Raw genomic sequence first — 14,212 nt, forward strand, 5'->3', positions numbered from 1 at the left:
TAATGAACAAATATTTTTCAGAAATATGCAAATATCATCAGAAATATACAGAAATAATGTACAAATAATTTTCAGAAATACAAAAAGATAAATATATTTATGGATGATTTTTTAATTATTTTAATGAATGTTTTCCTTGATTGTACACCCCTGAAGAAAAATTTGTGAATGCCCTTAATAACAGACTAAGTGGTTTTATGAAAATAGGAAAGAAGCAGATTTGAGTTAGAAAGTAAAAGCAGTTGGTCGAGATTTTCACGAAAAATTTTGGAGAAAAACTTTATACAGCAGTTAATTTAAAATGTTTAAAAATCATGAATCCTTAGTTCACTGATTTCTTCTAAGTCAAACCATTTTTAAATAAACAAAGATGTAGAAAAGATTATTTCTATTTGAGCAATATGCTCATATTTTCTTTTCGAGTTAATAGAAGACCTTTACACACTGATAAATATAGCAACATGTTCATCAATTTATATCACATCATAGGATTATTTTCCATAAATTTCCCAGCACGATCGATTTTTAAAGAGGTAGTATTTTTTCCGTAAAATGTACCAAATTGGCAAAGAATTTTTTACTGCCTAATTACTAATTATCTTTATACTATCTGCGAGACGTACTAATTAGCACACCTGTAACTGTCGGGGTTTTGAAATTGAATAACTCTTTAAGCATCAAAGGATAACATTTTTAAGAAAAATTTCTAAGATTACTTAACTAGTAAGCTATTTTCCTGCGATAAAAAAATATCTTAAACCTTCCTAATCTGCAATCAATTTGACTCAAGAGTTCTCACAGAAAAAAATAAACTAAATTGATATTCAAATTCAAAAATGGCTCGAAAGCCTGTCCATGCGCAAAATAAAGAAAACAAATTATTTAAGCAAATTTAATCTCAAACTATTCCATTTAGTTTTAAATTCTTTATATTTTAAAAGCAGCTGCTTTTCGTATTTTTTAATCAAACTTTTTTTATTAAATAATTTATATCTAAATATAATAATACGTTACGAAAATATTAGGGGGACCGGAAAGTAAAGTCGTTTCAGTGCATTTGATATTTGTTATCAAGATTTCATTTTTAATCAGTAATGTATTCACCTACGGTAGCAACAACCCTTCAATGCCGGATCGAAAAGAAATCGAAATGAATCGAAAAAAATTCAGTTTTTAAGATTAACGAATTTTTAATGCGCCGAAACGACATTACTTTTCGGTCCCCCTAATATCACCGTAAAGTGTGCCAAAATATGCATACTTCCGTAACGAAATTATTGGGAAATTGTCCGACAACTTAAACCCATCTATGTAACATAGTATTTTTGTGCCTGCCATTTTCTATCGTTTTGAGACACATTCTATTAAGGTTTAAAATAATTGCACCCGACAAAACAATTTTTGTTGCAAGCATACAAGTACTTTATTTTACCTAATCTGATTCTTACCTAAATCTATATATTAATAGGCTAGCAATATTTTGTCTCGCTAAAAACTCCCAAACTACGCAACAGAATTAAACAAATAAGGTGTCGTTTTAAAGGTATTGTTATGTAGATGTGCAATAAGGTCTTAAATTATGAAAATTTCCTTTAATTAATTAATAAAATTAATAATTTAGTTTCAACCAATGAGAATTCAGCAAATCATTTTTCGGGTGGTTCGCATAAGCATTGTTTCCGTAAGCATCGTTTGATTTAAAGCATTTCTGAATTAATAGATTGATAAACAAAAATAAGAGTGGATAAAAAAAAACGGAACTGAATTTCTTAAAAAAAGAATTCAATATCTTTAGTTCCTTTGATAAATTTTTAGTTTCATGATAAATTTTTTGTTTCGTTACAATAGAATGGCAATGGCATCGTGCGAATATTCAAACCAAAACAAACGTGCGAATATTCAAACCAAAACAAACTTTCTACAAACAATTATTTTGATTTGAGATTTAAAACGATATCTTAGTTATTTAGTTCTATTTTTATTTATTTAGTGCCTGCTGCCTAAATAAAATGCCTGCTATCAGGCGTCGAAATATCTCTGGCAGACGTCAGAGAAATGAATGGCGGAATTCTAAACGGGAAAGCATTTCTTATTGAGATATATTCTCTGCTACAGCTCCAAATTTCTCAGCTACATGAAGAAAAGATAATCAAATTGTGAAGGGGGCAGAGAAGTGTATAAATTTCATTAAGTAATTGATTTCAATATCTGGCATTTTTATTTTAAAATTTAAATTTGTTAAAATGTTTTTATAAGATTGCGAAGCAATATGCAATGGAAATGCGAAGCAGTTCTGGGGGTTGGCGAGCGTAGCGAGCAGGGAGCGGAGTCCCCTAGTCTGAAATTAATTTTGTTTCAAAAGCTACAGACTGTTTTTTTTTTTTTTTCTCAAAATGACATTTTTAGTTTAATTTACTTTTTGTCTAAATTCTTTTTAATACAAGTTCATAAATAACGTGGTGGGAAGAAGGACTTGGGGCTAGAGTATACATCTTGAATAACTTTTTTATTAGTGAGTCAAATTTCCTCTGTGAGGTACCGTAGATTGGTAACATTGATATACACTTCCATGTGCAATTACATAATCAGACTGTGATTTTTTAGCAGAAATTTAAAGTTTATAAGGTGCAAAAGTAACTTTCCAAATTTTCTTTTCATTATTTTATTAACATATTTTATTTTCAGAATTTCTTCCAACGGTGACAATATGTTATAAATTACTAGGCCTTTTTCTTCCTATTTTGAGTTCGGAAGGGCAAGAGTTCGAGCCTTGACTCCGCTAAAGACCCACAGTGTACATGCGATATCCGTGTTCGTAAAATCTGCAGAATCAAAAGTTCTGTGGGGTATTATCAGTATCATGTATGTAGGGATCTGGGGGGAATTGTCTTCCCTTCAGATCTATGTAGCCTCATGAATGATTGGTGCTACCATCTATCCGTGAAATTCTGAGCTAAGACAAGCTTTCACCTTTGCGGTGTTCTCTTGTCCAACGAACCGCGCATCATCCATACTTAATTCGCAAAAGGCCAATGGCTAGCGAACTTGACTTGTCCAGGTGTCATTAGAAACAAACACCTATTTTGATATTAACTTTTGCTCTGTATATTTTCAATTAACCAGCATATGACATAAACAAACACATAGCTTCGTGAGGCTAGTGTAGGCACATGTTGGTGAGACTAAAATGAACGTATTCACTCTAACCCCATTCAATAAATTGGTTACAAATGTTATATGTTCGATATTATTTGTTTTCGAAATTAGGATAATTTCGTAGCTTAATATGCCTTTGCAATTCGTGGTTTCAATAAAAAATTTAAAAATTAGCACGAGAACTTTATATTAATTCCCTCTTAAAAGGTTTTAAGAAAACTTAAAGGATAGGTTTTATAAATATATGTAGAGAGAATGCAATTCAATGTAGAGGAAGTTTTTGCCATACATTAAACTAAAACATAATATCAGCAAACGATACAGTCTTCTTTTTTGTCAGTTGTTTATATTACCCCAGTGAGGGAAATATCGCTAGCCCATGCACTCCATAAAATATCCATTCGCTCCATTTTTTTTTTTTTTTTTTTTCGTTTAGGCTGTGGGGGTGCGATTGTTCCTGNTTAACCAAGTTACTCGACTTCTGCCACGCCATTCACACAACCACAACCCGTTTATAGGGTGGGTCACATTCACGCACAAAGGAGAAAGGACATAGAACACACGGAGGGAAAGAAACATCCATGCCTTGACCGGGATTCGAACCCAGGACCTTTCTGATGCAAGGACAGTTCCTGCCCCCTACACAGGCCGGTCGGCATTCGCACCATTTCATCATCAAGTTAAAACTATGGCTTTTAAAATTGATTCAGCTTAAAAGTGGTTCTGTACTTTCAAATAAATCAAATTGAATAATGATTTTGAAATGTATTGATTTAAATCGAATTGTTCAAAATCAATCAAATTGCTTTCAAAATGTCTTTCTTATTTATAAAGAAACACTCTATTACAAATTAGTATTTAAATTAAAATAGATTAATATTGATTCTCCAATAAGATTTAGATAACACATTTTAGTTTTAAATATACCTTTCTGAGTTGTAATAAATGATTATTTAATATGTTAACAAGTTCCCAAATAAGCTTTAGGACAATTATGGAAAAACAAAACTTTGTTATTCCGTGATATGAACTAGAATGCATATAATCGCTCAAATTATTGATAAAAAAAATACTCAATGATTTAAAAATTACATTAAATACGATTTTTCTTAACAAATTTGTTAAAAAATGTTCACACTAGCACCTCTCTCTCCGATAGGTTTATGTTCTTATCTATGCACTTATTTGCTCCTTTGAAAATAACAAAAAAAACATATGACATATCGCATTATGAACGTAAAAGTATTATCACCTTCTTCCTACCACTCCCTACGTAGCAGAGAAGTGGGGACACTTAGTATTCAGTTGTTAAAAAGTTTACAAAATTCTGGTTGGGTATGCATAAATTATTAAGAATTATAAGAAGACAATCTTTGAATAACTATAGAAATTATAAGAATATAAACATAGAATAACTATAAGAATTATAAGAATATAATCTTAGAATAACTATAAGAATTATAAGAATATAATCATGGAATAACCATAAGAAATATAAGAATATAGTCTTAGAATAACTATAAGAATTATAAGAATATAATCTTAGAATAACTATAAGAATTATAAGAATATAAAAACTGTAAATTGTAGAGAGAACCCAATTGCAGATTTTAAATCAACAAAGCAAAAAAATTTCTGAATCCGTTCAAAGATCTCAGGCAGCAGAAAACAAGAAGAAAAAAAAATTTCCCCGCTGTTTTTCTTTTTTTTCACAAAACTCTGAGTATAAAATTAAAAATAAGCATATCATTTTCCATTTTGCATTTCTTCTCTCAACATATACTATTCTTCAAAAATCTATCTTAAAATTTATGAGTGTTCATTGAAGGATGATATCGCTTTTAAATTTCAATATATATTTCTGAATATATGACACAATATAACTGCATAACTCATTTTTAACGTAGTAGGTGTTTCTGAAAAAGAAATGTTTTCTCTGAAAGGCACCAGTTTTTGTCAGGTAACTTAGTGCCATCTAAATTGTCGCCTAGAATTGGTTTAAACATTATTCTAACACATAGTAAACTTTCTTGCTATCGTATAAACACACTTTTTAAAAACATGATTCATAGCAAAGCTTTAAAATGCAAAAAGCTTTATATATTCAAAAAAAGCTTTTTTATCTTTTATTCTTCTTAGTTTAAGTAAATTTGTTATTAAAAAAATCAAGGCAACCTAAAAGTAAGTATTTTTCCCACCATTAAAAACGTAGTATTTATTTATTTTTTGTTTATTTTTATTTGCTTTAAAATTAAATTTAACAGTTCTAAGTAAATTATGGTTTTTCACTCTAAATAAGTTACTGATAGGAATATAATTCATTGTGTTTCATCAAATTACCGGTACCGATTGATAACCTGTAGCAGGTACTAAAATATATTTGAGAGGTCAACATAATAAACAGGTGGGAAAAAAAACTGAGCCGGGTACTGTGTAATTGCTGAATACTCGGTACATCCCTATTTTACAGTCATGATTATCATTAACCAACATGCCCTTATCATTAACCAACGCATAACGAAAAACTGGTGCAAAGTCCCGAAATTGCATATTCTACATTATCTTGGCCTACAACAAAACGAAAAAGACATGAAGGCTTCTATTTGTAAATGTGTTTTTTTTTCTTGTATTTGTTAGACTGGGACTCTGAATAATGCCTAATCAATGTATGTAATATCGTTAACATATACCACAGATGAGATTTAAGAAAGTTCGACCCAGATAGCAAAAGAAACTCAAACAAATGATAGTTTCTGTAGATCAACACGAATCAGCCGTCACAGAAATGACAGCTGTTTCATTATCTACTACTGCTTCTGCAATTAACATTCCGAACTTTCAGCTTGAATCTAGAAATCGTTGCATACCATTTTACTCCAAAGAAAGTAAAGCTAAGCTTCATTTTTCTATACCTAGTAAGTTTATGTTTCATCTAACTTTTTGTAACAAAATAACGACACAAAGTTATATCAGTATGAAACCAAAAATTAGATTTTATTTATATCATGAATGGCACACGAATGTGAATCATATTTGACATATTTCTAATGAGTATATACTGACAGCACCTTTTTCGGAACTTTGATTAGTTTGCGACAAAGAGGGCATCGATTCTTATGAAATATCAACCATTTATAGACGCAATCAGTGTGAAAACTATGCGAGCAAACTAATTTCAGCAATGGCTGATACGGTTCAGTATCCAAGCATATGGAACAAGCTAAACGTTCTTTATTAGTATACATATCATCGGAGCACGCATCTTTGAGTTCCGCCAATTTAGAAGAGATACACTCATCGCTTACTTTTGTAGAACTATCAACATTCTGTTTAGTCACTCGCACAGTAATTACGGCATTACTTTCAGTTGGTCTCACAACAGTTGCAACGACACTCTCAGTTGGTCTCACAACTGTTGTAACTTCATCCACAGTCTGCCTCGCAGTTGCAGGAGTTTCATTTTTGGTCCGTTGCACAATAGTTGCAGTCTGTCTCACAATAGCAGCAGCTTCATTCATAGTCTGTCTCACAACGGTTGCAGCTTCATTTACAGTCTGTCTCACAATCACTACATCTTCATTTCTAGCCTGCCTCACAACAGCTGCAGTTTCCTGCTTAATTTTTCTGACATTAGATGTTTTTTTATTAGCAGAATTTCTTAATTTTCTTTCGTCCCCTCCGCAATCGTATGGTTTATACGCCCGGCGAGCATTTTTCCTTTCCTTCGGCATAATGTTGCCTGTAAATTAAATTAAATATTCAAATCGATTCATAAATTTCTATTAAAAAAATTTAGTAAAGTCAAACACTTAATGTTTTTTTCTTAATATTTTATAACCGGTGTTGAGCAGCCGACCAAATTCTGAATTTACAATTATTAGTGTTCAACTCCGTAGCCTTGTAATTTTGAACGAAACCCAGAAGACCAAAGAACTCCTGGATCACGCATTAGAACCTATTAGCCTTCGTAAAGAACATTTTAATGGTACTACCACGCATTTGCGTTAGGTAGAAAGGAAAACTACGAAAACTCTCCCACAGTTAGCCCGATAGCAAGGGGATTCTAACCATGGTCCGTCTACCACTGATGATATTTTACATCAGAACTTTGGTCGGTGCGAATCGGAAGCAGAATTCGTATCAACCAGCCACGACTGGGATTCGAATCTAGTTTACCTAATTGAGGGGCAAACTCCTATCACTTGAGACGCCATGGCTTCATTTGAAGCAATCATAACCATTGAAACATTTATTTTTTTTTAAATATAATTAAGTAATTTCCTAAGCCTAATAAAAAGGAAACGTTATTTCTGAATATAATCTGCTATATGTTATAGTAGAACATGCCTTTATAAATAATAATAAAAAATTGGGACATTTTGAAATCATTATACAAGAGTTCAAATAGCTCATACATAAATGGTTCTTAAATTAAATGGTTCATGGTATCGTTAGCTGAGAACCAGGTATATGGGGAAAAAAGATTACGAGGCTTCTTGTTGAAGGGCAACATACCTCTCCATGACTCTGAACAAGGAGCTTTGATTGATTTGAGGTATAGGAATAAAATTCTAGAGCCCTCCATTCTTTTCTCAAGGTTACAATTAGCCCTGATTACACGTTAATGAACGGCGCTGCACAGCCGCGTAAAGCTTATCTGGTCAACCATTTTCCCTGAGAGTGAAAACATTTGCTACATCGGCTAACCAGCCAGATCTCCAGACCTCAACCCTATGGAGCGAGTCTGAGACGCTCTACGGAGGACTATATAAAACTCGCAATCCCCCTTCGAAAACCATTCTAGAGTCAGATAACAGAGTTGTTGAGCGAGTGAGAACAGTTAAAGTATGAACTTATGTACTGTCTTGTATGCTCGCTTATTAACAAACAAATTTTAGGATGTGGTAATTAATTATTGCAACTAATTAATCACGTAAATTCAACGCATCAATCACGTAAAAATCACTGGAGGCTTGTAACTAAACAATTATTTATTGTTGAACTAAACAAGCGATGAAATAACCAGCATGTGACGTTTACAATGATAATATAGATAATATGAAATAGGTCCAAGAAATAAAATTCTCTTTCGTTCTCACACTCTTACTTCTCGTCATCAAAACTCAACTATTGTTATTCGTTATTCATCCGCAGATCTTGTGTCTCGCTCCAGCTTTAACAGGAAAGTCTCATGGTTGGCGCCAAACCACGGAACCGTCTTGTTTAATGTCCGAAATGAAATCACGCTGTAATATTTACATATCTGAAACTTTACATATTTATCTATTATTTTAGTTCGATTCTGTGACCACAGTTTTACCCCCCTACAGACTCTGAGCACTGCTATATCCGCTTGCTCATCATACATATTTTATTTTTTCTGCTTTATCTCTTATCGGCAAAATACATTCAATAAAATTAGGTGCCAGCATTGATTTGAACAAAATTAAATTATGCGACATGTGAGTAACCCCTCACAATTATAAATGATACCAGTAAAATTCTATTCATTGGTTGGTTGATTCTAATGCCACTTGCCACACGGGCAAGCTTGCTTGGTGAAACCGAGCAGATTTTAGGCAGAGTGTGCGATTCTTGTTTTTCAGTGGCGCCGTCTATGGCCAAGAATTTGACTTCGCCGCACCATACGTCACACCTGTTTATAAGGCGGACCCATTCTTACATCCATTCATTCATCCACAGATCGTAATTTTGACCTGATTCAGAGAACGATCGATCTCTAATCCAGTACGCCCAGAGGTATTGATTTGTTATGAGAACATGGAGGACTTGGCGACTCGACAGAATTTTAACGTGTATTAGTCACCAACTACACAGGGAGTCTTCGGCCGGCGGGGTTCGAACCCACAAATTCTCGGACATGGGCCCAGCTCCCTACCGACCAGGCTATCTCGGCCTGAACTATTCATTAACTATTAACTATTCATTAACTATCTATCGTTCATTGACTATATAGTTGATCCTAATTCATTAACTATTAGGATTAACTATCATGTTCATTAACAATTAGGAAAGGCAACTTTTTGAAGTCTATGTGAAGAACCTACGTGTTTACGAATTTATAACCATCTGCCTATTTGTGCCAAAATTTGAACAAAAATATTGCAACTGGATTTATAAAAAATTGTGAAAAATAGGAAATATGTTTAAATTGAGAATTGTGGTCACAATTGATTATTAGGTTGTTAAGAACATGACAATACAACATTATATTTTGACAATACAACATTATACTTTCTTTCTTTTTTTTCTTGAAAAAAGAGAGCAATAACATTAAATTAATTCTCCAGATTTAGTTGGAGATTTTTTTTTTGGGAGAATTTTTTTAAGATACTGTTAAAATTATACAAATATTAAATTTCATTGGAGAAAAAAAAGGTAAGAGAAAGTAGTTTGATTTCATTTTAATTATTTTCCGTATTATTGCAACATTTATTAAAAGAAATAGAAAATTAAAATTATAACAGGCTGTTTGTCCCGTAAAAGAGAAGAAAAAAAAAGCTGGTATCATAGCCATCTTCGCCTTTTCTTCGGGAAAAAATATCCCAGCTGATAAAAGTTATAGCATATATACAGGACTGTTTCTCATTCAGAAGAGAATAAATCATGGTAAAAAGTTTATAACAAAAAATTCATCTAATTATTTTAAGAAACGATAGCTGTAAGAGATTTATTTCTCTTGTAAATTCACATTTTATAACTGTTTTGTAAAAAGGTTTGGTAATATGCTTTATAATGTGGTAATAAGCTCTAATAATGAAGGATATTTTCTTCTTTTTTTTTAAGCAACCTAGAAACGGTTATATTACCTACAATTTTCTTTTCTTTTCCGGAGTAAAAACGGACTTGAATAATTTCAAATACCCTATTTTTCTTTGCAAAAATCAGTGATAGCCTATTGCAATTTTGATGATAAACATTCCACAGCATTCGATTCATGAATATCGTGTAGACGATGTCGGTCGACAGCCATCAGCATTTGTAAAAGGGGGGAAATATCGATCGACATTTTTACGACATCGATCTATATCATTTTTGTGATATCGTACAATATATGAGTAAAAGTCTGACGTTCTTTCATAAGTCGATGTTTCGAAACAACATTGTTCATTTTCGTAATATGCGATATTTCGAAATGGATCGATATTGTGTGCCACTTGGGTAGTGCTTTTGTTTTTCCTTTATTACATTGCAAGCACTAATGCTTTTTTATTTCATTTCTAACAAGGATTCTAAATATATACATTAAGGGCGGGGTATCGTAACACCTTGGGTATAAATGATGAATCCAAAAGCAAATTATTTAAGTTTTTACATTTTCGCAAAGAAACTTATTACGAAATTTTCCATAGAAATATGAATTCAGATAAGCGTATGATTTCTTTGCGCTTTTTCTATCTGTATATCGTGAATTTTTAATATAAAATACGAGTATACGGTATATCCCTGGAGTGGCACTTTTGGGTTAGACGGCTACCAAAATTATTTAATTTAACTTTTATGAGTTTAAGAAAAATAAATAAAAAAAAATTTTAAAAGTTGGCGGAGTTCTATATTTTTTGGCGCCTTTTCGCTTACGTCTCCATCCGAAAAGTACCAAAATTTTAATTAAGAAATTAAAATCTACTTATACAAACAAAAAATAAATATTGAATTATGCCAGCAGATAGATTCATTTTATTAGATTGGATGATATTAAACGCCAAATCCTGTTGTCCACTGTATACCAGAATTAAAGTAAATTCTTAATTTGTATCCATTTTTTTTTCTAACAATTTAATTGAAGATTATAATATTAATCAAGTTAATTTTTAAGCAATTTTTCCGTGAAATTAAATGGTATTTAATATTAATGAATATCAACAACTTTTTGGTAAACCGCTTAGGAGAATCGTAAAAAACCAATTAAGGAACCTCTGTAACCACAGTAACGTTCACTTATACCCCTGTACTTATTACCACGATTAATTAAGCAACGCTGGCGGCTGTAGTTGTTCGGGAATTTAAACGGCTCTCACAAACTGAAAATATTTTTATTACATAGAAATATATTTATAAACTAGCTAAGTCTTTCTAATTTGAGAAAAAAACTCACAATTGTAGAAATTTCATCATTTTTCAAAATACATTAAGTTATTTTAAACGTATAATTCCACAGAAATATTTATGATGAAACGATTTCATTAATGTATTATTTTTTATACAAATTTTTAACTCAGAAAGTAATATTTAAGACAAAAACAAAATTGAACTTACGTAATAGAAGAATGATGACTTGATTTATTAATTTGAAAAGAATTTTAATTTATTTAGGAAATTAATTTATTTATTAAATGAATTTATTAAATCTTGAACGCTAGTAATTTTTAAGCCATCAATAATTTGAGACAGAAATATAAGAAATCACAAAAAATTTAAATTTTGTAGCTTTTTCCTATTTTTTGCTTTGGCGCACCGGCCCATTTCATAAATTAAAATACACAACTTTTACCCGAATGGCCATCTTAATATTTATGTCACTGTGAAACTGTCGGTTATCGAATTTCACCGGTGAATGTCAACACTCACATAGTCCCTTTAGTAAATGTGCGAAATGTGTGCTATATCTGATTTGATATTAATTTAACCATCGATATTTAAATATCCGATCAGAATAGATTAGCAAAAGCATCGGTGTTTGGAATATTGGGCAGATGTGAGTAACTGGCATGCTCTACTCTCATGCTTTTTAAAATTAAAAATCTTTACTCGGTATACACACTTGTCCGGTATTCTCTACAATGATGCTTTTCAAAGTTAAATACCATTGTGTGGTATACTCTTTCTCGTCATGGATGGTTCACTGAATGTAAACAATTACAAACTTCCTAAAAACGGAAGAATTGTAGAAACCTTACTGTGTATCCTTCTGCTTTTGTTATGCTTACTAGGCGATGTGCGAAGTGGTTTAATATTCTAGGCAGTTTTATTAGTCGTATTTGTGTTTAAATTTAATAGTAAATTTTACCGTTCATCATAGTTTACTGTAAATTATAAATTCTAATAGGCCATGGGCCAAAAAAAATTTTAGAAAAATAATATCCCGATCACAACATAATTAAAGTGTAAGGTTTTTCATGCTTTGAGCATTATCCCTTATTTGGTTGCACTTGTTTAAAATATCGCCATTTTTTTCTTTTCTTAATTTGATAGCATCTTAGCGTGCATTCGGAGTCTTTCGAATTTATCTGTTGGCGAATTCTCTCTATTCTTTAAACAGAAGCGATTAGATTTAACGGAGCACCCTTCAGTGCCGAGATTCTACCCTACGCAGCAGAAATGTTTAAAAAAAACTTGTAATTGAGTACACCAATCACACTTTAAAAAAATTAGAAAAAAATTAAGAGAATGGAATACCAAACAATGCCCCTTAACTTTTAAATCATTTTACGGAACCGGATATATATTATATATTAGAAAATAATGTGAGCAAATACCATGATCATTACTGCTGAGGCATAGAATGATCACACTGAGGAGCTAATTTTTTGTTGCATTTACATTATATAAATACTTGATCTTGCGCAATATGGGTGAGGGATTTCAAATCTGAAATTAGTTTTGCTCCAAATCTTTTTTTAAAGGACATTTTGAATCAATTTTTTGTCGAAATGTACAAATTTAAAAACGTTATATATAACAGAGGTTCGCGGAAAAGTAGGATTGAAATTGCATAGAAAACCATGCCTGAAAATTCGGTCGTACGCGGCTAGGTGCGCTTCCTTATTACGATTTGTTCATAAGTGCACAATAAACAATTCATGTAGAGGAAAAGGCCTCTAGTGATGTATGACGACGTTATGCAATTTTAATCTTAATGATGAGAACAAACTCATCGTCCTTAAAATTTGTCACAATATTTATACGGTCCCCTGTTTATATATAACGATTTTAACTTTCGATTTTTAACATTTCGATTTAAAAAAAAATAACTGTAGTTAGGAGAGAGATTTAAAATCGATGAGAAATTATCTAAGATCTGTTAAAATACACCTCATGCAAAAGAAAACAGAATAATAATAATAATAAGTTTTCCAGTGTAATTGTTCATTTTGTGACTTTACACTTCTGATGACGGGTGTAGTTGTAGTTCATTTACGTCGCACTAGAGCTGCACAATGGGCTATTGGCGACGGTCTGGGAAACATCCCTGAGGATGATCCGAAGACATGCCATCACAATTTTAATCCTCTGCTGAGGGGATGGCACCCCCGCTTCGGTAGCCCGACGATCTGCACGCGAAGTCGAGCACTTTACGGTAGAACAGTTTAAAAAGGACCAATACCGCGCACCCTCGGTCCTTACGCAGACTGATCCAAGTGGTCACCCACCCGCACACTGACCGCAGCCAATGATGCTTGACTTCGGTGATCTGCTGCGTCTTAACGATCAGTCCACTGCGGGACTTCTGATGACGGCACTTGTTTACCATACTAAAACAGCGTTTGTCTTTCTGAACTTCTTATTTCTGCTTTTCACAATATTTTCAATTTTATTAATGTGACTGTGGAAATAGTATAATGAATGATGCAAACTGAAGTCCACAAATATAATTTTATGAAACAAGTAAGCCAGAACTTAGAGAAGAAATGTAACAGCTTGGAGACAAATTTTGAAACTAAAACAAACAAATTGTAAGAAAGAACATTTTATTGGAAAAAAAATTTTATGAAGAATATATTTTTTACTTTCAAAATTCTCTTCAATTCTGATGTTGTTAAGAACAGCAAGGCTTTTTTTCTTCAAAAAATTTTTATTTTCGAAAACAAAAAGTATGTAAGAAAATTTGTCCAAAAGGTATGGTGAATGATTCATTTCATAATCCCAAAAAACTTTTGTACAGAAGCGAGATTTAAAAATCTCAAAGAACACATTATTCGTTTTAAAAAAAAATTTCAGTTTTAGAAACAAACAGAATGCAAAGGAATTTAACTAAAAGGTATGGTGAATGATTTATTAAACACCCTCCAAAACCAAAAATATGATAACCACACTT

The 14,212-nt window shown here is 32.0% G+C and overlaps 1 protein-coding gene across 1 annotated transcript; it reads right to left on the reverse strand.

Annotated features, from left to right (window-relative positions):
- Positions 1 to 6,128: 6,128 nt before the first annotated feature.
- Positions 6,129 to 11,564, reverse strand: LOC107446142 (uncharacterized). The gene is made up of 2 exons (XM_016060709.3): positions 11,434 to 11,564; positions 6,129 to 6,895 (listed from the first exon to the last, which is right to left on the reverse strand). The coding sequence occupies exon 2, from the start codon at positions 6,885 to 6,887 to the stop codon at positions 6,201 to 6,203; it is 687 nt and encodes a 228-aa protein (XP_015916195.2). The 5' UTR covers positions 6,888 to 6,895; positions 11,434 to 11,564; the 3' UTR covers positions 6,129 to 6,200.
- Between the last annotated feature and the right edge of the window lie 2,648 nt (positions 11,565 to 14,212).

Source organism: Parasteatoda tepidariorum, chromosome 10, assembly GCF_043381705.1.
Source record: "Parasteatoda tepidariorum isolate YZ-2023 chromosome 10, CAS_Ptep_4.0, whole genome shotgun sequence".
Lineage (NCBI taxonomy): Eukaryota > Metazoa > Arthropoda > Arachnida > Araneae > Theridiidae > Parasteatoda > Parasteatoda tepidariorum.